The sequence below is a fragment of the Malaclemys terrapin genome, chromosome 16 (genome assembly GCF_027887155.1).
Source record: "Malaclemys terrapin pileata isolate rMalTer1 chromosome 16, rMalTer1.hap1, whole genome shotgun sequence".
NCBI classification, from domain to species: Eukaryota; Metazoa; Chordata; order Testudines; family Emydidae; genus Malaclemys; species Malaclemys terrapin.
This window is the reverse complement of record NC_071520.1, coordinates 12880512-12904366: the sequence shown is the minus strand read 5'-3', so window position 1 is coordinate 12904366 and position 23855 is coordinate 12880512. Positions and strand designations below refer to the sequence as shown.

The window sequence follows — 23855 nt, the reverse complement described above, 5'->3', positions numbered from 1 at the left end:
TTGTGTTATCTCAGGGCTGAAGCCCTGCTGGATGCACTGTTTGTTTTTGCGATGCTCTGGCCAACATGTTCACAATGATTAGCTCTGCCCCACGCCACAGCAGGGCAGTGCTCGCTGAGCGGGGCATAGAGAGCCATTGCTCACTGCTCATCACAGACCAGCTCTCCCACCAGCCATGGGGAAAGTTCAGCCATGGAACCTGAAGCCCTGGGGCCAGACTGATGGCCTAGGGCAGCCACAGCAGAGGGCAGGCCCAGGCTTGCTCCGAGTTCCCTGGGCTGTGAGGGGCAGCGTACGTGACTCCTGAGGAGAGGCCGACTCCTGGCATTGCCTGAGCATCCATGTGTTGCCTTGGATGGTGCTCGGAGCCACTCCAGAGAGAAACATGTCCAGCCCATCTCAGCCAGAGGTGTGTTGCCCCCAAGGAACCACCCCACACCCCGATTATAAAGAATTCAGTTTCAGTTTCCTTCTCTATGGCTTTGTTCTGTCCTTTACTGGAGGCTTTGTCTTAGATTTTGAAGGCTAGTGCCACACATACTGAATGGACTTTAGCGGGTTCAGACATAGGTGCTAGAACTAGGGATGCTGGGGGTGCTACTGCACCCCCCTGGCTTGAAGTGGTTTCCATTCCATACAGGGTTTAGAGTCTGATTCAATGGCTCTCAGCACCCCTGGGTTCAGAGCCCTGTTGCTCTTGATGCTTTTTGTATCTAATGGGTGATACTCCCAGGAAAAAAATATGGGGCAGGTGCAGTTAAGACAGAGTAAGTTGGTTCTTGCTGCAGCCCTTTCTCCCACCCTTCAGCTGTTGTGTCTATTTAGATAGTAAATGTTCCAGGACAGATCCTCAGCTGATGCACATCAGTGTCGCTCCATTGACTTCCACAGAGCTGTGCTGCTCTACACCATCTGAGAATCTGGCCCGCCATCTCCTACTATGTATGTGTACAGCCCCTAGCACAATGGGGCCCTGATCTCTGCTGGGGCCTCTGGACACTACAATAGCACAATACTAAAATACAATCATTTAATACTAATAGAGCTAGAGACTTACTTTTTTAAATGAAAGCGTAGATCTCCAGATCTTCAGGACCCCCTATTTTCAGTGCATTGGAGCCAATATGCCTATCTGATGTTAGTATTTAAAATCTTAACAACTTTTAAAATTAAAACTAATCACTAGTCCTGGACACAATTAGGTGAGTCCAGTAAAGTTTTATTTCTCTTCTTCTTTCTGCTCCAAGGAGGTTAGAAGACTGGATGGAGGTGAACACACCTCTAATTTCAGAGGATTGTAATAATTCTGGAAACCCTTGTCCAATTCTCTTGATATTTGGTAGACAATGTCAACCTCAGTCCCAGACCTAACCTGCCAAAGTTGAGGCTGTTATTCCTTTTGTTTGTGGATTTTAGTGGCAGAGGAGTAGGTCAGAGGCAAAAAAAGTCAGGATTATAATGGAAACTCATTTGCAACTTTGACTGTGGAGTAGCCACTGCATAATATTCCATCTCTAGAATAAAGAAGAACAGGAGTACTTGTGGCACCTTAGAGACTAACAAATTTATTAGAGCATAAGCTTTCGTGGACTACAGCCCACTTCTTCGGATACATATAGAATGGAACATATATTGAGGAGGTATATATACACACATACAGAGAGCATAAACAGGTGGGAGTTGTCTTACCAACTCTGAGAGGCCAATTAATTAAGAGAAAAAAAACGTTTGAAGTGATAATCAAGCTAAGCCAGTACAGACAGTTTGATAAGAAGTGTGAGAATACTTACAAGGGGAGATAGATTCATGAGTCTTACTCCACAGTCAGAGAAAAACACTGCCATCTCCCTTTCCCCATCAGTCTGAGAGACCCAATGGCACTTTGAAGCCATACTGCTGTTCTGCCCAGTCTGGTATCCATTAATCTACCTGGGCTTCCAAAAGTTAACTTTGTACTCGCACTGTATCATGTGACTAACAAAAGAGTAGTCACAATGTTTTATTTCACCCCTCCAAATGAAACACAGTTCAACTGACCTGGACTGAGTCTTTCTGCATTTCCCCAGGGTCCTCAAGAGCAGCTTCACCCAGCTGGCCATGGGATGTTGATGTTTCACACCAAGAATCTCTACAGATGAGAAGGCCCTTATTAACCAGTGGGTAATGAATGCTGACCACACCCAGTGCGCACCCAGCTTTGGCATGAAGATTGCTGTGGACATCTCTCATTACTACCATAAACCATAGACTTCTGGCCAGTACCCCTCTGTTTTTACCTACATGGCACCAGGCTGTCCTGTACCCATTCATTATAAATGCTTTGTGGTAGGGTTCATGGCCTTTGTGACACATCCTACATACTGTACAGCACTGCTTATACACATGGCATAAACAACATCTTCCGTACGTCTGACCTAAATGTCCTTGAGTGGAAGGGTGGCCTGTTGGCCATTGTACCAGCCTATGACTCAGGAAACCCAAGTTCCTGGTGTTATCCCTGATTTACTCTGACATTGGGTGAGGCACGTTCTCTTGCTGCCTCAGTTACCCTATTGTAAAATGCCTTCCTAACTCCCAGGAAGAATGCGAAGCTTTTGCAAACCGTGTTGAGATCCTGGGATGAAAGGGGCTAGAGGTGCGTGATGTGTTATGATGATAAGATAATTTACTGCTTACATTTAGGATGCTACGGATTTTTAATGTATTGTAATCATGCTAATGGCTTCCTGCAGTGTCCTGCATCCACCTGCATCTTTGAGCACTTTACAAACTATAAACCAGACCATCTCGCCCAAACATGCGTGGAAGAGGGGGCAGAACATTTCCCCCTGGCTTTAAACTCATTGAAAACAGTAGCTATTCCTCTCTCTGGTGAGCAGGAGTGTCCAAGCTGGTGGTGGGGTGGGGGTGGAGAGACAAAGGGTGTCCAATCATCCATTGAGCCCCGGTAGCCTGCCTTCCACTGCAGAAAGAACACCAGCTGCGGGCACAAAATATTGTTCAGAAGTTTGCAGGATCAATAGAGTTGTTGCTGAGAGCTGGCGTCCTGCTTAGGTGATGGCATCCAACACCTCCCCTGAAAAACTGGGGACCTCCAGAGCTAAAAGCATGTGCTAAAGAGCCAAGCTTCCCCAAGTGGGGCTGTAACAGACTCAGACCCTTCAAGGATAGGACACAGCATGGACCCTGTAACACATTTGCGACAGATATGGCAATTTCCTGTTGGATCCTTGAAAGCCCTTATTGTATTAAATTTATGTATTATTGTGGGCTGAGACTGTAGGTAATCTCTCCTGGGGGGGTTGGGGAGAGCGTGGGGTGGGAAGGGAGATGTGACAGATATGAGACCTTGGAGTTCAAAGGACTATATTGAAAATGTCCCAGACAAGTATGGACTTTTGGGACAATAACTGTAAAGAGGAATTCCGGGAAATCCTGGGGATGGGGGGAAATTAATGCAAACGCCCCAGGTCCAGCTATGAAAAAAAAAAACTAGCCTTTTGAAGGTATGCCCTGAAGAGAAGGTCATTTTTTCCTGATTACCTGTTACAAAAGACCAAGATCTAAGACCCGAGCTGTATAACAAAATGGCTGACCCACCCAGCCTTCCTTCTGGTTCCTGCTCTAAAGACTGATAAGAACTAGTAACAACAAGGACAACTTAGTTGTGGGGGTCTGAAGGACTGACAGCTATCTGAGGTTGGAGGTGAGCTCTCATAAGCTTTTTAGCATGCCTGTAGGGTCTTCTACTGGGTTGGATTTTTTTACATTTTCTCTGTAATGCTTTTACCTTAAGAATAAAGGGGCTTGCTTAGAAAGATCTGTGTTATCATTTGTAACTGCTGTCAATATACAACCACTGGCCTTTTAGGCGGTCTGGCTTGCTGGGGATTTCACATTGTAAATCAGGGAGCTGTGCAGGGTCAGGATGGAGTGAGATGCAGGTCTCTGCCCAGGAGAATGAGGTGACCACTCCTGGGCGGAGACCTGCATTTCTTTTTCTCTCTCCTGCTTCTGACCTGGGTATTTCCAGTCTGTACAGTTGTTAATGCCCCAGCAAGTCAGACTGCCTAAGCAGGCCTGCTCTGCCTGCTTTCCTCAGAGGCTATACAGAGCGTCAATGCTCATGGTTAAAGGCCCACACAGCTCCTTCTAAGCAAGCACACTTAAGGTGAAAGCATTGCAGAGAAAACATAAAAAAAATTAAAAGCACTTACATGCATGCAAATAAGGTTACCGGGGATCACTCCAACTTCACAAAGGGCTCTGGCAGGTGAACAGTCCTTCAAACCTCACCAAGGTGCTTTCCTGTGGTTACACGTTCTGTGTCAAGGTGGTTATGAACAAGCACCCCATGAAAAGTTTAATCCCTCCTTTAAACAACTTGGGTCTTTGATCTGTGAATAGGTAATTCATAGACACTGGGTTTCTCCTGAGGGCATAGCTTCAAAAGGCAGGGCTTTTGCATAACACGCGGAGTTACATTTGCACACACCTTCACCTAGAGATATCCTGGAAAGTCCACTGACCTTTAAAAGTTCACAGTGTTTAAAATAGTCTTTTGAAGTGCATAACACATCTCACAGTTTACATTAGGCAGGTCTCCTCCCTAGACACATTCCATGCAATGCCACAATAATACATAAACATTTGCAGTTTTAATACAATGGCCGCCTAAGCTACTTAACCTTAATTCAATAAGATTTGTCCAGGATATTGTCGTAGCTGGCACACGTGCATGCTGCCTTTCTAGCAGAATGTTTATTATATTCATCATTGAAATATGAAGTAATGAAAGGTAATGGCTTAAATGCTGTCCAGGAAGTAAGTTAATGGGTTGCCCTAGGTTGCCAGTCAAGCACCTCGAAAGCCCTTACTGTATTAAGTTTATGTATTATTGAGGGGTGGGACACTATGTAATCTCTCTAGGGGGGAGATGTGACAGATATTGCAACTCCATGGGGAGCCATTTCTACTCGGTGGGGGGTGGGTTCTCACAGCTCCTCCAGAAACTAAAAACAGTGAGTGGTGATTACCTCACAGAGAGGTACCACCACTTGGGGAGGCTCGCATATACTAGTTCAAACTAGATTATCCAGAAACCAACAAATAAAGGACTTTAGAATAAATAGCCGGAGTTTAAACTGACTCAGGGCCTCCTTTGTGATCCAGCAAACACTCAGACCCTTCTGCCCAAGGGGGAGTCCTAGCCTTGAGGATGGGTTGGAAGGACTTGACCTACCAGGGCCCCATAAGAATGCTGTAGGGTTGCCAGCATTGCATTTCAAAAATAAGGGACTGTTTTCTTAGCACCTCTGCCCCACTCCACCTCCAGCTATTAATTATTCTTATTAATAATAATAATCAGTACTCACATTCATGAGGGGTATTTCTTGCAGCACTCAGCAACTCCTGCTCTTGCTGTACAGGGATGAAGTACAGGACAGGCAATTTTCTATTTAAATAAGGGACGTTCCTTGTAATACGTGACTCTTGGGAACCCTAGACTGCTGGGTGGCCACTGGTGAGCTTTTAGCATGCATAGAGGGTCTTTTTTTTACATGCTTTCTCTGCAACGCTTTCACCTTAGAAATAAAAGTGCTTGCTTAGAAGGAGCTGTGTGGTAGCTTGTAACTGCAGGCAATACACTGGTCATAGACCTCAGAGAGCGTGAGCAAAGCAGAATCACTGGCCTGTTTAGGCAGTCTGGCTTCCTGGGCCCATCACTGTGTAATCCAGGGAGCTGTGCAGCCTTAAAACCTTGCTCAGGAGGGAGAGAGAGACACCGGTGTCTGCCCAAGAGAGGTGCTGGCCAGGAGCCGGGAACCCTTCATGAGCCTCAGAGGAGGACTACAGGTGCAGTTGCCATGAACTGCGCTGTACAGTGACACACTCAGAGGCTTTGTGGGGAGGGCACAGAGCCCTGTAACACACCCGGCCTAACCAGTGGGTGGGCTGCACTTACACAGCTCTTAACAGGCTTCTTCGTTCCCAGCTCTGCAGTATTCTAAGGGAGGGGCAGGCACTGGCCAGGCGTTCGTGCTGAATGCCAAAACTAGACCTGCCTGCGGAGGGTGCTGCATAGAGTGGGTGTTCCCAGCTCTGCTTCTTGTGGCTGGTCCTTCACACTCACACAACAGCGAGAGTCCAAATCACACACAAGGGCAGAGTTAGAGGCAGAGGGAGATGATGTCTCTAATGACTCTGTTCCTCTGTGTGCTTACCAGGCAGTCTGGCCAGTAAGTACATTTGTATAATCTCCTCCATGCCGCACAGCAGATGAGCTGTCTTAGCCCTATATGAAAAGCAATCCGTTCCCCTACCACTGAACTATAGATACCTCTGTGGGGGAATGCAGCTATTACAGTGCCCAGTCACACGGGCCAGCTACTGCAGAATAGTGCAACTACCTGTTGGGATGCAGGGTAGGGTTGGTTATTTTTTAAAGCGGTATAAACAATTGGAAGTGGGTCCCCAAATGCCACACGTCCATCTTTCCCCATTCCTTTGATAATCATAGCAAAGCTTTACACTGAGGTAGCACGGTTAATCTTGAAAGCTCTTTACAGACAGGGTCGATTCATCCTCACAACACTGCATGAGATAAGTATCATTCCCCCCATGGTAAAAAACAAGAAAACGGAGACCGACAAGATTAAAATGACTTGCTTAAGGCCACAGAGCAAATCAGTGTCAGAGCTGAAATCAGAGCTCAAAAGCTTGTGTCTCCAGTCAATAGAAAACACCTCTCTGTCACTTAGCTAATACATACATTAAACCCAGCCGAAGTTGGAAATGGCAACTGAAATCGCTGGCTGTGATTTGACTGCACAATGCATGGAGCTGTGTGGGCTGTTTTTGCTGGTTCTTATGGCTTGGTTTCTCCTCCAGTGTAAACAAGAAATGAATAAAACATGAAGACAGCTCAGACTCCTCATGCAAAACAGGGCGTTGTATTGCAGCAAAGGAGTTGAAAAGAAGTTCAAAGTACTTGCTACTTAATGTCAAACTTTCCGATTATCGTAAGGAGCTGTTTGGTGACTGATTCCTGTTAAAGTCTACTAAGGTGGGCGGGCGCTGAATCCAGAGTAATGAGGCTATTTCCAGGCGTAACCAAAGTCCACTCTCGGTAACTGCACAAATCCACTTTCTTTTCTGTCCAAGAACCAATGAACCCCATTATGGTCAGTCCCAGCAGCACAGTCAAGACCTGAACGGACCCAGATGCTGTGAGCTGGACTCCTTTAGCCTCTACTTCCTGCCCCTTATTCTTTCTGATGGGAGCTATTGGCATTAAATAGGATCTTTATTTCTGAAAAGTTCATTCACTCCTGCTACTAACACTGCCCAGGGGATAGTAGTTATAGCTCAGTTAGTTTATTCTAGGTTGATCTATCACAATTAGTGTCTATGGAAAGTATTGTGAGGTCAGAATCAAAGGACGACGACCTTACAAAGGGAATAAGCAGCAGGATGAGCACTTAGCGAACCCAGATTGAGTTTGCCACCAACGTCCTCAAACAGTACAAGAGACGGGCTGCACCAGGGGATGGGCAGACTCGTCACCAAGGCCAAAGCACGTAAGCACATATTTAACTTGTAGCACATGCTTAATTCCCCATGACTTCAGTGGGCCTTAAACCCATGCTGACAGGATTGGCTGATTTGGTGTGAAACTGGGACAGTGACCATGAAGTTTATAGATACAGATGGGAAAGGGTTAAAACTGCTCCGCTTCCCATTGCCACCGTCCTGTTCTAAAGCAGCAGGAGATCCCCCCTCCCCCGGACCTTAGAATGTGGGGATCATGGGCCAAAATGTTTAAACGTCGTTCTGATTGGACGGACCAGTCAGGCTGGGTGTGTGCCGCAGGCCAGCTCCTTTGGGTAGAACATTACCAGAGCATGCAGCATGGACAAGTGCTAATGCATCCGTGGGAATATGGGCAGGGGTCCCCTGCCCAAGGGGGCAGCCCAGTGCCTTTCAAACTACAGCAGTGCTGAGTGCTTGCACACTAACCACATGCAGACCAGGAGAAAAGAGAATCTGCAGCGGACAGGGCCGGCTCCAGGCACCAGTTTATCAAGCAGGTGCTTGGGGCGGCCACTTTGGAGAGGGGCGGCACGTCCAGCTGTTCGGCGGCAATTCCGTGGACGGTCCCTCACTCCTGCTCGGAGCAAAGGACCTCCCGCCGCATTGCCGCCGATCGCGATTGCAGCTTTTTTTTTGTTTTTGTTTGGCTGCTTGGGGCGGCCAAAACCCTGGAGCCGGCCCTGGCAGTGGAGCTGCCTGTCAAACCTCCCATCTCCTGCATTATGATTTATTTAACAGTGGTACAGAGCAGCCCAGGGACCAGGGAACTTTACACAGCGAGTAGAGGCAGTCTCTGTCCCAAAGGGCTTGCAACCTGAGTTGATCGGTCTGCCTTTGTTATTATTTAGCATGTGCATACAGCACCACAGGTGGGCAGATGGACTGACAGCTGTGCGGTAAAGGTGCGGGGTCCCACGATGACTGGGGTGCAGTGAGTTTGAGGTGAGTGTGTTGCTCACCAATGGAGGAGCCATGAGAGTGTATGCTCTTAGCCAGCGCTGGATTGAATAAAGGCCGATCACTGTCAATCCCATGCACGACTCCATTCCCTTCTGGGCTCTGCGGTTTGTTTCGTCAGCACCTCCAGCTGAGCACAAAAGAAGTTGCTACACCTTTAAGCAAGCTGATGTCAGCAGGCCCAGTACACCTGCACCAGTCACAGCTATGCCAATGAGCTCCGTGCATGGGGGAGGCTTGCTGCAGAGTCACTGAATTCAACAGCCTGCCTGCCCCTAGCTCTGGGGTGAGTGCCAAAGAGGAACTTTTGCTGTTTTTCACCTGCCTTGATCCATGCCTGCTGCTGTTGTTCCCATTGCCAGTGGGGGAGGGTGCCGTTCTCTTTACCAGGCTGTAACGGGATCTCGGGGGAGGATTTTACTGCTGCTTGTTTTTACGGACTGCCAGGGCTGTGAGTAGCTGGCAGCCAGTGTGCCAGGGACACCTGCACTTCCAAGCCAGCTGCCACAATACAACCAGCCCCACACTGTCAGTCTGGGACCATCACAGCTATGCACAGGCTGATAGAAACAGTATGCAAATGTGTGCATTGAGATGTACTAGATCCCTTTGGGCAGCTGTGGAGGGGTCACCTGGCCTGGCTTGTCCCTCTGCAAAAAAAAAAACAACAAAAAAACAAGCAAAAAAAAACGTCTGGAGGGCTTAGTCTTCCAAACTTGTGCATCCCTAAGACCTACATAGGTCTCAGGGATCCCCCAGTGGGCAGTGCTGAGGTGCATAAAGGCCATGTGCTTCTGTACCTGCTCTCTACCCACCGCAGCCCTCTAACAGCCCTGGACCTGCACAAACCAGCCAGTGCCACCAGATCCCTCCACAAAGGGTCCCCATCACTGTGTGGAGCGGAGAAGCACTCAGGCATGTGTGTGGATTTATAGTGGGAGTTAATGTGTCAGACAGTGCTCGTCTCCCCTTCCCACTGCTGGCCTGTCCCCCTGTACTCCCAGATCTGGATCCTCATGGACCCCCACCATCTCTCCCCTCCACATGGCTTCCCGTGAGGTCAGAGGCAGCACTCCCCAATCCACAGCCCCCCTGCAGGAATCTGTTGGCTTTTCGTCCCAGGATCTAGCCCTTTGATGGAGTTCTGATACGAGTGCATCTAAAGGGCACTCACTCTGTTCCCTGCTGAGATTCCCAAAGAGCTCCACATGAGTACTGCCCAGGGAAGGCCTGTGTGGAGACACTTGTGTCAAGCTGTCCTGCAGTGGCTCAAGATTGTGGGTACCAACCTCAGGCAGACCGTTAGGAAACAGGGAACAAACCCCAAACTGGCTGTGAATTCTATACTTAGATTTCACCAACCTGCTATCAAGTTGTAAACTGCTCAGGGACTACAATAGCCTTAACATGGAGTCACAGACAGTCTCCTTGGGTACTCCGATCTATCTTGCCACCCAGGTAAGCGTGCCTTTGTGATAGACGGCCCCTTACACCAATGGTCACAGCAATATTTAGGTTACTCCTAGTCCCAGAGGAACAGTTAGTTATCGCAGGTCAATTGCACCTTAGATCTCACACCAAAGACAACGCTTGTAGTCAATCCTATAATAAACTATCTAAAGATTTATTATATAGGAAAAGGAAACAAGAGTTATGTACAAGATTTAAGGTGGTAGACATATATATATGCACAAAAATGAGTTCCCATCTTAAGTTTCAAAAAAGTAATAGAGGCTTCTAGAATAAGCAAGCTCTATATGTCCTTTATGGCTAACCCAGGCTAAACACTGTGGATCTTTTGCTTATACCTAGCAATCCTTGCCCCCAGTGTCCAGGCAGCTTTAAAAAAAAGTTTCTTCTTTATCAGACTTTTTCTGGACCTCCCCCCTTCTGCCTTGGACAGCAAACCTCTGCTATGGAAAGAATTCACTTGCATGACTCACCTTCATGGGAGGAGGGGAGAGTAAATAAAGTCTTTTGTCCTCTTTAACATTCCACACTAGTCTGTCTGGTGTCCATGGGCCTTCCTGGATGGGCAGAACATAACACCTTCTGTTGGAGACCAGCTTTTCACCTAGTTAATGTCTCTCTCCTGTCTGGTGATTTATACTGTTACAGAGGCTTACAATGCAAACGCTCAGGTATGACCTTATAATAGGGTACAGATGTTATAAGTGAGATTCATGCATGCAGCAACTTCCAAGCATTCCATGAAGTCTAAAAGACATTCTGATAAGTCTAATATGTGTTTTAACAACACTACCACCCAAGTGGGCCAGGCTGGTTCCTGTTATGTATTTGTCAATGTTCAGTTGAGACATGGGCATCTGGGCTGCCAGCATCACACTGCAAAGCACCTGGTGTCTAAGGCACATGTAGCATGTGGTACTTAGCATATCCTGAAGCATGTCCTGCTCTTTATTTCAGTTTGTTTTGATAGAAAGCCTGTTATGTCAGGGCAAATTAAGTTACTCTCAGCTTATTAAAATCATGTTGCAATTTCTCAGCTGATAATTACATGTGACAGCAGTGACTCTGCGTTCATTTTGGACAGGAGCCCTGGCTGGAATTCAACCAGCTGAGTCAAGCTACAAGGTGCTTCCTGGCTCTGATGGGTTCCCCCCAGGGTGCCACCTGGCACTGGGGTACCACTGAGCCCCCTTGACCCACCAGCCTGGGCTCCCTTTACACTGTACTGCTATGACCAGCCCTCTGCCAGGCTCCAGCACACATACAGGTGGGGACACTCCCAGCTGCAGTTACATGCAGACAGGTTCTTTAACCAGCCCCTGCATGGGAAGGCAAAACTAGGGCACTCTTTAGTTCCTAAGACACGCACCTCCTCTCTGAAGTGTAAACCCAAAATTATACCGTTTTGCGCTGCACAGAGAACCGTACAGCCCCCTCCCTCAATATACAACAGCTTCCTGCCCTGAGTTACGATTTCCACATACGCTGGTTTTAGACAAAGCAAAAGCAATTTGTTAACTACAAAAGAATAGATTTTAAGTGATTATAAGGGATAGCAAACAGATCAAACCAGATTACCTAGTAAATAAACAAAACCGCAAACTGATCTTAACACACTGGATAGGTAGGATATGAATTAGCAAATTCTCACCCTGAGTGAGAAACAGGCTGGCAGATTCTTAAGGCACAAGCTGCCTTGGCTTTGCAGGTTGGGTTTCCCAGGTTTTCAAACACAGGCTAGCAATCTCTTTAGCCTGGGACCATCACTTCTCCCTGTTCAGTCTTTATTCCTCAGGTGTTTTCAGGTGTGTTGTTGTAGGGAGAATGAGGTCCCATCATGTTGTCATTTCCCCTGTTTCATATCTTCTTCCCACTTGCTGGAAAGCTCTTTTGCTGTGACCTGGGTCAAACAGTTCCCATTGTGTAGTGCTATCTCTGAGAGGTTTCTATTGTACACAGTCCCTGGGGTAATCCTTGTGCTTGTGTGCATTTCCGCAATAAGCCATTAACATTGTTTGGCCTTTTTACTGTTGTACCTGAAAGGCTGCTTGTGGGTGTTTTCAACCTCACAATATGTTTCAGTACCACATACATAGCCAAACTTCATAACTTCGCATAGGATTATAGCAGATACAATCCAACGAGATATTACTGTCTAGCAGATCAAGACTTTTAGAATGACACCTCAAAAGGCATACTTTGTGCAAAACAATCCTAATTACATGACAGTGGTGCATATTGGGGTGCCAGGGTGTCGCACTGGCATCTACACTGGGAAAGCTGCCAAGTTGATTTGGGCTTAGTGTGAAAGTGAAATGAATTATATTAAAGAAATAGAATGAACTAAAAAATGCTGTATGTACCTTTAAGTAGAAATGAGAAATGCTGCAAGCCAGGGGGCAGGAAAGCAGACATTAACTGCTTAATGAATTGCCCCACTTAAGGGCAATTGGTGAAGCATTAGCCTTAGATCGATAAGAGTTAATAAGGAAGCAGGATATGCATATTGTGCCCTATGCAAATTTTACAATTTTGCTCTCTCTTTGCTGTCCCTTTGTTTAGTTCGCACCCTTTTATCTGTATAAATAAGACTGTTTGAATCTTGCATGGGGGCTAACATTATCTGAATGTATTAGCAGAGCGCTGTGCTAATAAAACAGAGTGGTCTGACAAAATCAAACTATGAGTCCTGAGTCTAACTTTGACAATTTGGAGGTTCCACCGAGATGGCAACCGTCTTCACTGGGGCCGTGTGATTCCTGACCATTTTTGTAGGATGACCGTGGCAGCCGGCACCTGGGCAGTTGGCCCAAGCGGTCCTCCTCCTGAACGGAAGGGCGCATGACCACAGTGAGATCTATGCCATCTAACCTGTTGGTTCCCACTCTGTTCTGGTAGGGATCCCGGGATCTGACATCAAGAATCTGGTCAGGTAATTATTTCTGTGTTTTGTCCGGACTGAGGACTGTCCTGTCTCTGTGTCTATCTGTCCTCCTGTGGAGTGTTTGAGTCTGGGTGCCATCTCCGTCCGGGTTCGGACGACCAAGGGGTTCCTGTCCCCACGGTCTGAGTGAGTGAAATCTGCACCCTGGTGTGAAAGCAAGGACGATTGTGGCAGTAGCCTGTGGGCTCCTTTTGTGTGTTGCACCGGGCATCGCTCTGACGAATCTGAATTTCCTTCTTGTGTGATTGGTGTGTGTAAAGTCCTCCTGTATTGGTAACCAGACATCTAAGTCGGGACAGTCCCCTAAAGGAACGCCGGCTCAGTTTTAGGAAGGGTCCGGACTCCTGTAAATTTCTGGAAAAATGGTCTAGGCTAACTCAGGGAGATCCCAAAACTCAGTGGCCACTGTTAAACTCTTGGAACAAAGACTGAGTGGACGTCTTAAAAGACAAACTCGGCTAACCTAAAACTAAATTGGCTAAAGGAGAGGTTAATTGTTTCTGCGGTGGTGGGAGGAGGCAAATCGTAGGTGGACAAAATCAAAACTCACCTCTCTCAAATATATTCAAATAATAAGTTAAAAGCTTTATTAAAAGCCTCCTCTCCCACCACCAGACTGAGCGCTCCCCTTTACCCCGTTCTCTGGAAAAAAACAAACAAACAACAACAACCCTGGATCGATCCCAACCCCCTTCATACTCCCATCTCATTGTAAAAAGGATAAAAAGCCCCTTGTTTTGTTCCCCTTCATTGTCTGCCTCAGAAACTGAGTCTTTAAGGAGGGTGAGCTCCTCAACTAGCCCCCCACCCTTCCTGGTCCCTTTCCTTAAACATTTCTTTCAAAATTGTGAGATGACCACAATATCACTCACAAAAATGGTTCATTGGAAAAAGCAGGATCGGGCCCAGACAAGCAGGCAAGCAACAGATAAAGAAAAACAGGTTGGAATCCTAAGGGCATAGTGTCAGATGTAAGTGCAAGTAACAATGGAACAATACTTAGGTAACATCTGAGTTGATAAAGGTGTAATTTTGAGAGATAAACAAGTGATTTAAGGAAAGAGAGTGAAAAGTTAACTCTACAGAGGCTGGAGAGAATTAAGCAGTTAAACCTTGTAAAAATGTTAAGAACCTTGTTAAAGACAGGTTTCAGAGTAGCAGCCGTGTTAGTCTGTATCCGCAAAAAGAACAGGAGTATTTTAACCTTGTTAAAAGAATTCTTGGTTTCTTTGCAGCCATTCTAAAGGAAAAATGGGCCCTTTTCCAAAAGAATGTCTGTAAATAATCCAGGTAAAGAGACTATAAACAATTTAGTCAGATTTGCTAAAAGAACATAGGGGGGTTTCTATTGGAACTTAACTGCCCGAAATGTATAAAGGGAATGTAATCTATGTACAGCTATGTAAAAACAAAGCAGAGTAAAAGGGATGTTAAGGAAAAGAAAACGTGTATGTATCTGTCTGTCTGTGGAAATATGTGAGGTTTGTAAAAGTCCTGCTTTGTAGGTTTAAGATAAATTGGTTTTGTTTTGTTTAAAATCCATTTGACTCTTTAATTCAAAGTTGCAAAACTGACAGACCTTTTTGCCAGCACAGGTAATCAGTGTTGCTTGGCTTTGGGATTTGGTAGTTAACCCTTAAGGGGTAACTTGATTCTTTACAAAATCTAAATGTTTTCCAATAAAGACCAAGTCATGACTGCAGCAGGACAGTCAAAATCAAAAGAATAGGGAGAAATTCTGGATTCTTTTTGTTTGTTTGTTTGTTTTTGTAACAAAATAGCAGATGAAAGCTGTAGTAAAAGAATAAAGACAGTGCCCCTCTGAAGCAACAGCAGGGGTGAGGTGCACAAAACAAAAAGAAGCAATGTTAGAAACACTGAGCCTTGGGATGGCTGTGTGTAATCAGACTGTCACTTTGATAAGGGTACATAAAACTCTGTAAGAACAAAAGAAACAGTTACACTTATGTAAAAATTAATATGGCGAATGTTTTAAAAGTTAAAGTATAAAAGGAATGTGCAGACGTGTGCAGTGTATATTGGGGGGGGGGGTGGTAAAAGAAATGCAAACAAAACATGCTACTTAATTAAAATCCTATTAGGGCTCCAAAGGAGCCACAATAGATTGTGTTTTCTTTTTCAGATCTGTGTGTTTTGGAAGCAAAAGTTAAAAGTAATCAAAACTCTGGTAAAAGTTAATTGTGTTCCTTTTAAGACAGAGTCTCTGAGTTCTGCTGATGGCTTTAAATCCAAAAGCCAAGCCTGTGTTGATGCAAATTACCTAACTGATAAAGGAAGTGAGAGAACTGCCTGCACAAAGAAGTTGCAGATAAAGAACATACCTGGTCAGCAAACAAACTGTCTAAATAAAAGGCACGGTATAACAAGATACCTTTAATTAAAATAAATGTAATGTTAATAAGTACCCCTGTAACAAGTTATAGTGTGTATGATTTTTGGAAAAATCCTTTATGGTAATGTTGCTTTTCAGCTGTTACCTGTAAACAAACGTAAAGCTTAACACAGCAGGAAAGACATTGTAAACTTGGTCTGCTGTAAAGGGAAAACTGAGGTACACCAGCTCATGGATTTAATGACTGAACAGTGGGATAATTTCCCCATAACTCGTAAAAGATAGAAGCCATTGAAACCTGGCCTGCCTGTAGAACAAAAACACAGGAAAATATGGAGGTAATTCCTCTTGTTTTGCCTGCAATCAGCAAGGGTATTTGTAAAAGAAAAAGGAATATTTTAAGCAATAATAAATGCCACCCCAAAAGTGGTAGAAAAATGTTATTTTTGTCTTTCAGAAAAAGCTAATATCAGCTACAGGACAACCTAATAAAAAACAAATAAAAGTGGGTATGATTATCCATGCCTGTTGCTCCAAAGCCCTGTAGTAAAGACATCTCACTAGGATCCTGTATGTGGGATAAAATGAATAATGAGACCAAAGTACTGTATAATGGGCTATGTGTATGTGTTAATTCTTGGGGAAAAGTGTTTTAAAAGAATGGAAGTGTTAGCAACCTTCCAATAGACAAATGTAAATGTAATGTAAGTACTGTGTTTACAAAAGGTAAAAAGGTAACATAGTTCCTAAAACAAACAAAAGGGCAATGTGGGAAACCAACCCATTCATATTATACACGCAAATGGGAACATGTTAAGAATTGCCACTGCAGAAAGACATAACAGCTTACCATTGGTATAACATATTTTCTGAATGGTCTCCCACAACTACTGGCATACTAATGTTACTAACCCTAATTGGTTTTGGTTTTAAATTGTATGTGTTTAATTTAATCAAATTTAATGTTTGAAATGTGCTGTTGGATAAAACAAATGTATGCAAAGCTAGAGCCACAGGCCCAAATCACCTCCCAGTATTTTCTATTACGTGGACTAAATAAGACGTGACACTGGCGATTAATAATCTTAGTGTCAAAAGGGGGATATATAGGAGCAGGATAAGAATTAATGTATGATTTGATTTCATCCTGTCAGCCACCCTTTTTGAATAGCAGAAAGGAATGACAGACCAGAACAATCCTTATGACTGATTATGGTCACCCTTTTGTTTTAGAATAAATTCTACTATGGTTTCCTATATGTATTACAAAGTAGGCACTCTAGTTATACATACATTTCTTTGTTTTAAGGTTTAGTAAGTAAGAAACAGGATTCTCTATTGTGTCTATGTTAAGTAGATTAGAGGAACATTCAAGCCTGGGTCTCAATGTAAATTGTCTTGGTTATTGATTGTAAAACTTAGCAAGGTTTTAATTTGCAATGCCTTTTTGCTCAATATAAAATACTACTGTTTGTATTCTCAATCTGTTTGTGTGAATGAGGAATGTATGCATCAGAAAAAGATAAGGTGTGAAGGCCATTGTTATAGCCAGAGTCAAGGAAAAAGAAGTAAAGAGACTTAAAGGACATTAAAGAATTATCAGGTACTGCTTACTATCCAGATGGCTTTTAAACTGTCTAGCATCACAGCATGGATACATGCTTCGCAGTGTAATAAGGCACCATCCCCAGCAAACCAATCACCACCTCAGGACCACGCAGAGTCAATTTTGACTCCGGAAGAAGACGTAGAGGAACAGCCGCCCTGCAATACCTTACCATCTACGCGCTCGTAAGGGTTGCCAGAAGCAGACGAGGACCTAAAGCAAGGCTCAAAAAGAAGCAGTAATGAGCCTAGCGCCTGCTGCCTGGTGGATGTAAAACCGTGACTGCGGTTCCCTCAGTTGAGGTTGTCAGAACCAGAAGGGCCTTGCCTCCAACATGAGCCTCTGGTGGCGCCTGTTCCTCGGCTGCTGGTGTCTTAAGGTCTGGGGAGTCCACAATGACAATTCTTTTATCCAGCAGTAAGTGTGGATAGCTCAGACCCTTAATATTTCTAATTGCTGGGTCTGTAGCCACATCCCAGCCCACTCTCAAGCTGGTGTTCCTGTCCTGGCAATCCCACTCAATTCCCCAGACCCCACTGGAGGACCTTGTCCGTTTAACAAAACATGGAACAATAATGACACTTGGGAAACAGTGGGAATAAATGTATCGAAATGGATAAGTGTGGTGGAGGGAAAAGGTCATTGGTGTTGAGTGTGTAATGAACAGGGCTGGATCTGGGAAAAAGCCGTTGCCTTCAGCATATTGTGGCCAATGGTGTATGGGATTATTCGAATAAAACTAAAAAGTGGCAGGCTGGGTATGGGGATATGAATTTTTTCTTGACCTGAGGATCAAACAGAAAAAAATAAATTTCATGTTCCCCCTACAGTAACCTTAGTGAAAACAATACAATCTTTCAACACCATGCAAAAAGGCTCCCGAGGTTACAAGCAGTAGTTGAAATAATGGCAAATGAAACCGGAGAGAGTTTAAAGACCCTGGCCAAAGAAACGGGCGATCTGACAGATGGCCCTCCAAAACCGTCAGGCATTGGACTTTGTGCTGGCGGCCAAAGGAGGGACCTGTGCTCTCATTGGAAAAGAATGTTGTGTGTTCATACCTGATGACACCAATGAGGTAATAGATCGCGCTAGTCACTTAGAACAAATCGCATATCTTCCCCATGCAGAGCCGAGTTCTTTATGGAAGTGGCTAAGTAACCTGTTCAATTTCTCTGGCATAGGAAACTGGTTGTTTCAGGGAGCCCTGACTATCCTGTTTGAAATCCTAATGATTTTTGTATGGTTTCAGCTAATCTCCTGTTGTATCCAGAATTGTGTAAGGTATGCCACCCAAGTGACTGCCCCAAAACAGAGTGCTAATATGATGAACGAAGAGATAAAGAACGATTAATATGTGGAACCCAGTAATTGTTGGTCTTTGCGTAAGCTTGACCAAAAGGAGGGATTGTGAAAGTGAAATGAATTATATTAAAGAAATAGAATGAATTAAAGAATGCTGTATGTACCTTTAAGTAGAAATGAGAAATGCTGCAAGCCAGGGGGCAGGAAAGCAGACATTAACTGCTTAAAGAAGAACAGGAGTACTTGTGGCACCTTAGAGACTAACAAATTTATTAGAGCATAAGCTTTCGTGGACTACAGCCCACTTCTTCGGATGCATATAGAATGGAACCAATAGGTAGTAGTCCACGAAAGCTTATGCTCTAATAAATTTGTTAGTCTCTAAGGTGCCACAAGTACTCCTGTTCTTCTTTTTGCGGATACAGACTAACACGGCTGTTACTCTGAAACCTGTCATTAACTGCTTAATGAATTGCCCCACTTAAGGGCAATTGGTGAAGCATTAGCCTTAGATCGATAAGAGTTAATAAGGAAGCAGGATATGCATATTGTGTCCTATGCAAATTTTACAATTTTGCTCTCTCTGTCCCTTTGTTTAGTTTGCACCCTTTTATCTGTATAAATAAGACTGTTTGACTCTTGCATGGGGGCTCACATTATCTGAATGTATTAGCAGAGCGCTGTGCTAATAAAACAGAGTGGTCTGACAAACTATGAGTCCTGAGTCTAACTTTGACATTAGCAACCACAGGTTTCAGGGTAGCAGACGTGTTAGTCTGTATCCTCAAAAAGAACAGGAGTACTTGTGGCACCTTAGAGACTAACAAATTTATTAGAGCATAAGCTTTCGTGGGCTACAACCCACTTCATCGGATGCATATAGAGTGAAACATATATTGAGGAGATATATATACACACATACAGAGAGCATGAACAGGTGGGAGCAACCACGTTACCTAAACCCAACCTCAACTCAACCACTTTTCTAGTGGAGACAGCCAAAGCAGTGATGAGAGGGAGGATACGGTATGCGCAGAAAGCACCTTCTCAGCACTAGAAGTGCTCCCTCCACACCCAGTTCAGGCGTCATTTACAGCCAGGCAACCTTAGCGAAGTCACTGGTCTTCCATATCAGGGTTGGGGCACATTAGGGGGAAAAAATGTAACCTAGTGGACGGAACACTGGACTGGGACTCAGGAGTTGTGGGTGATATTATTGGCGCTCCCATTGGCCTGCTAGGAGATCTTGGCCAAGTCACTTCACTGCCCTGTGCCTCAGTTTCCTTATGTGTAAAATAGGGATAGTGATACTGAATTCCTTTGTTAAAGACCTTTGAGATCTATGGATGAAAAGTGCCATCTAAGAGACAGCAAGGTGCTGGTGGATACTGTGGGGGAAACCTCTGCTGTTTCTGCGATCCCCCACTGCCTTGTACCTTGTGTAGCACAGAACTACCAGCAGCAGATGTTGCGAGGCTTGAGAGGGGACACGGTGAACAAATAGACCAAGATAACAGAGGAATTCTGCAGGCATGTCAGAGATAGAAACTTGCTGGAGAACCAGCGCTGTGTGACTGCACCTTGTGGATGCTTAGGGAACAGCCAAAGAGGTCTCAGGGATTGCAGGTGAGCTAATTTATTTCTTTGCACAAAGAAACACCTACCCCAGATTACTCTTGCCAGGCAGGAGGGGTGGGGCCTGACCAGAGACGGAGAGATCAATAAAGAGCTGACGGAACAACCTGAGAAACGAGGGCCCAACCCTAGGATGAATCCCTAGTGGGCACAGCATTTGCTACTAAGAGTAGTCCACCACCTTCCACACCCAGCAGCATGGGGCCCGGATTCAGAAAAGCACTTACCACACATAAGCTTTAATCCGTCCCTATTCAGGAAAGCACTTAAGCACACACTTAACTTTAACCATGTGTTGAAGTCCCACTGAAGTCAATGGCACCTTCACAACTCAATAGGACTTAAGTAAGTCCTGAATGCTTGCCGGAATCAGGGCCTCCGTTTGCAGGATCAGCCTCTTACACGACCATCAATCACCCAGATCAAACAGCACGCCTGTGAAAACGCTGAAGGTACCAGCAAATGAAGTTGCTGAGTGATGATAAAACCAGCCGCTACCCTAGAGGACCAGAAGTTGATCAATGTTGTAACTTTTTAAAAAGCTTAAGGGAGCTCCCAGGAATTCTAGACCAGTGAGCCCTACCTAAGTACTGAGAAAACTCAATGAGACAATCATTAGACAGAGTTATAACCCTGGTCTGATCAGTGCAGTGTGACAGGGACAAGCCAGCAGGGTAAATTGGTGGCTATCATTTATTACCAATACTGGATCAAATGTGTAGAACTGCTGGGTATGATCCATAGAATTCTCTGATAAGGAATTTAATAAAGTGCCCCAGAAGGGGCTATCAAGGATATACAGACCTGTCCTGGACTAAAAACTGGTCAAAAGATAGGACGTTAAAGGGTATAGGAATAAATGACCTGAGCTCAGCCTGGGGAGTGCTTAGGAAGGGGTTCCCCTATGGCTCAGAGGGAGCTGTACTCCTCAATATGTCTATTAATGACCTGCAAGAGGGAGCGTTAATAAAAGGGCTGAGCACACAAATTTAGGTTATCAGACCCCGGGGAAGTTTGTGAAGAGCTTGAAAAAACTGGAAAACGGGGCAATATGATGGCAGATGAGACGTGCATGGTGATACCTGGTGGAAAACAGCTTACCAATGCACACCGATGGGTTTGGTTTAGGAGCTCTTTTCACCCAGCACAAAAATCTCTCTCTATCAATGTGTGAAGACATGCAGTAAGATGCTGACGCAGGAGGCACTGTATGTGTCATCCGGATCCTGATAGCTCCTAATTCATTCCCTCTTATAAATGAAATTGTGTCTGGGAAGGGGAAAAGGTATTTCTTTGGAAAGGATAAAGGGGACCTAGGAGAGAGTTAAGAATCAGAACTGGCAAATCAATCAACAACCGCCGGAGTTCAGTGCTGAAAAATAATACTATAACTCTGTGCTGCCTGTATAGGAAATGGCGTAACAGAGACTGTGCTGGGCAACCTGTACTCGTGTTGAAAAAAACAAAAGTGTTTTCCAGTCTAAGGCGGCTGCTTATAGCTCCGATTGCAATAGAAATGACAGCTAACCAGCCAGAACAATTCAAGACCAAACTGAGGTAGGTCATTTCATTTATTATGATGGGCATCTGCAGCTGGCATGCTCAGACCATGCTAAGGTAATTTAACATCTGAAAAGCAAGGGCAAGATCAGTGACAGCAACAGATCTTCCCCTTCCTACTTACAAAATCTGGCAGCAGCCTAGTATCCCGGCCACTCCAGCTATGTGTGGTGTGGGCATGCTACCTGAAACCTCACAACATACCCACCTCCTTCCCCTTTCCACCCACCCCTACAAACACACCTGGACACACACAAGCCTACCTGGAACTAGGTCTGATTTTTCCCACAGAGTCTGTGTGGCATTTCACAGGGTGTTTTCAACACATCACCTCCCTGGCAGTTTGTCTGATGTGCTTCCCTGAAGAGAAAGGAGACTTCTTGAGAGCAACTTCCTTCTGTCTGTTCTCCTGAGGGTGAAATAGACAGGCTTAAATAACGTGCAATTCCTTGCCTGGACACTAGATGGCATGTGCCATGAGTTGTAGGAAATTTAAAGGTGACCTGTGATATATATATATATTTTTTTGAATGAGCTAATTAGTGCGTAAAGGTACATACCAAAGGTCCCAAAGCAGACAGGTTACATCAGGTGCTCTGCGCCACTAGGCTCGATTCTCCACTGCCCTGGTTCTGGTGTGGTGCCTGTGGTATTACACAAGTGCTCGGATCTGGTATTGTTTTGCAACCCCTTTGATCTGAGATAAATTACTCAGCAAAGTGCATGTCAACAGAGAAGCAGGCCCATAACCTAGGATTTCAGTTCCTGTCTCACAAAATTAGATTGGCTGGTAGCCCCCACTGTCACACCCCAGCGCGCCTCATGCTGTGATGTCACCGCTCAACCTGGGGCCAGGCCATAGGGGGTGGAGTCAAGGCAGTGACATTTAAAAAATAATAATGATATTTCTTGTCATCACTCTTTTGTCCCTCTGACCTTTGCTCTTGGGGCATCGAGTGAAAAAAATGCTTACAAGACGACGACAGTACTCCGCAGCTGTGCTGCCAGCTCTTGCAATTTGATTGTCACTCTTGAAATATTTGGTGCTTTTCTTCAAGTCTCAGCTCCAGGAGACATGAGGCTTGGGGAGAATCTCAACTTTCATTTCAAGTCAAGTAAATTTCCTTGCGGCTGCAGAGAAAAGCTTGAAAACGTGACCCCGGAAGCTTGAAAACGTGACACCAGCAGACCATAAATGGAGCCCAAAAGTTGTTATTCTTAAAAATCTCGGTATTTTAAGCCAATCTCATGATTTCTGAGGGCCTGACTTGTGACTTTTGAAGGGTTGGGGTTGGCAACACTGGAAAACTCCAAGACTTTGGTTGCAGGGCAACCAAAAAACCCCTCTCTGAATTTTATCGGAACAGCTGGCCCGGCTGCCCAGCTCACAGCCAGGGACCCTGTCCACCCCCCAGGAGGGCAGCCTGGGGAGCTGGCCAGGTGGGGAACTGGCCAATTGACCCCCTGGGAATCCAGGGTTGCTGGGACCCTTGGGTCTGCAGCAGCCCACCAAGCGAACTGATAAGGAGCTGAGGAGCCATGTCTTGCTTAGCAGGCTGCCCTGTAGCCTGGGACCATGGGAGCCTCGAGTCCAAGGCAACCCACTTGGTGGACTGCCCTGACTCGGAGTCACCCTGCTGAGGAGCTGTGAGCCTGGAAGCTTGGTATCTGGGACTCCCAGTCAGCCCGCCAGGCTGGAGGCGAAGGAGCCAGGCAGGGGAGCTAGCAGCAAACAGGCAGGTTTCCAAGCCAACCTGGCCAGTTTCTTCAGAATTGTCCCATTCCTGCAGAACATTCCGTTTTGATGAGCTGGGCTTTGCTGCTGGAAAACCATTCCCTCCCAACCAGATCTAATTGCAACAGGTACCCCCCAAACACGCCTGAAGCCAGCTGTGCAGGCTTTGGAGTGCGAGGGTATACTTCAGAACTTTTCTTTGTATAAAAGAACTTGAGATTTAGCTTTTTAAAAATAAGCGATTACATTTGAGACCTGGTCTAGTGGTCACACCCAGGAGCCAGGAGCCTAACTCTGCCTCTAACATCAATGTCACATCAGTGCCTCAGTTTACCCATCCATAAAATGGGAAGAGTACTACTGCCCCTGCATCACTGGGCTGTGGTAATGTTTGTAAAATGCTTTGTAAAGGGAAAGCTCTCATTACGGATAGCTCTCAGGACATGCTAGCGTCAGGGTAGTGGGGTGTTGATGGCTATTGTACTAAGGAAGGTTTAAAGTTCGCCTGTTTCTATCTAGGCTCTGTTCTGCTGAGATACCACAAACAGGTGGTGAGGAAGGAGGTTCGTGCTTCTACAGCAGTGTCTACTGCAGCTGCTCTCGTTCCTCCCCGGTTTTCTTTCTTCCAGAAATTCCTCTAAAGATGTGGATGAAGATGCTTATGAATGAGCCTTTAGTGACTCATGTTACAAGGCAA

The 23855-nt window shown here is 45.3% G+C and overlaps 1 protein-coding gene across 3 annotated transcripts in view; it reads right to left on the bottom strand.

The window, feature by feature from the left end:
- The window catches only part of GGT1 (gamma-glutamyltransferase 1), a 69341-nt gene extending 47568 nt beyond the window's left edge, over positions 1-21773 (bottom strand). The window contains exons 1-2 of one of the 3 annotated variants that reach the window (XM_054006125.1): positions 21687-21773; positions 2038-2128 (exon numbers count right to left, since the gene is read on the bottom strand). In XM_054006125.1, the coding sequence (XP_053862100.1) occupies positions 2038-2099 (62 nt within the window). In that variant the 5' untranslated portion in view covers positions 2100-2128; positions 21687-21773. Of the gene's footprint in view, positions 1-2037; positions 2129-21686 lie in introns of those variants that run through there. The other 2 variants (XM_054006127.1, XM_054006126.1) reach the window with 2 other exon arrangements.
- Positions 21774-23855: the final 2082 nt, after the last annotated feature.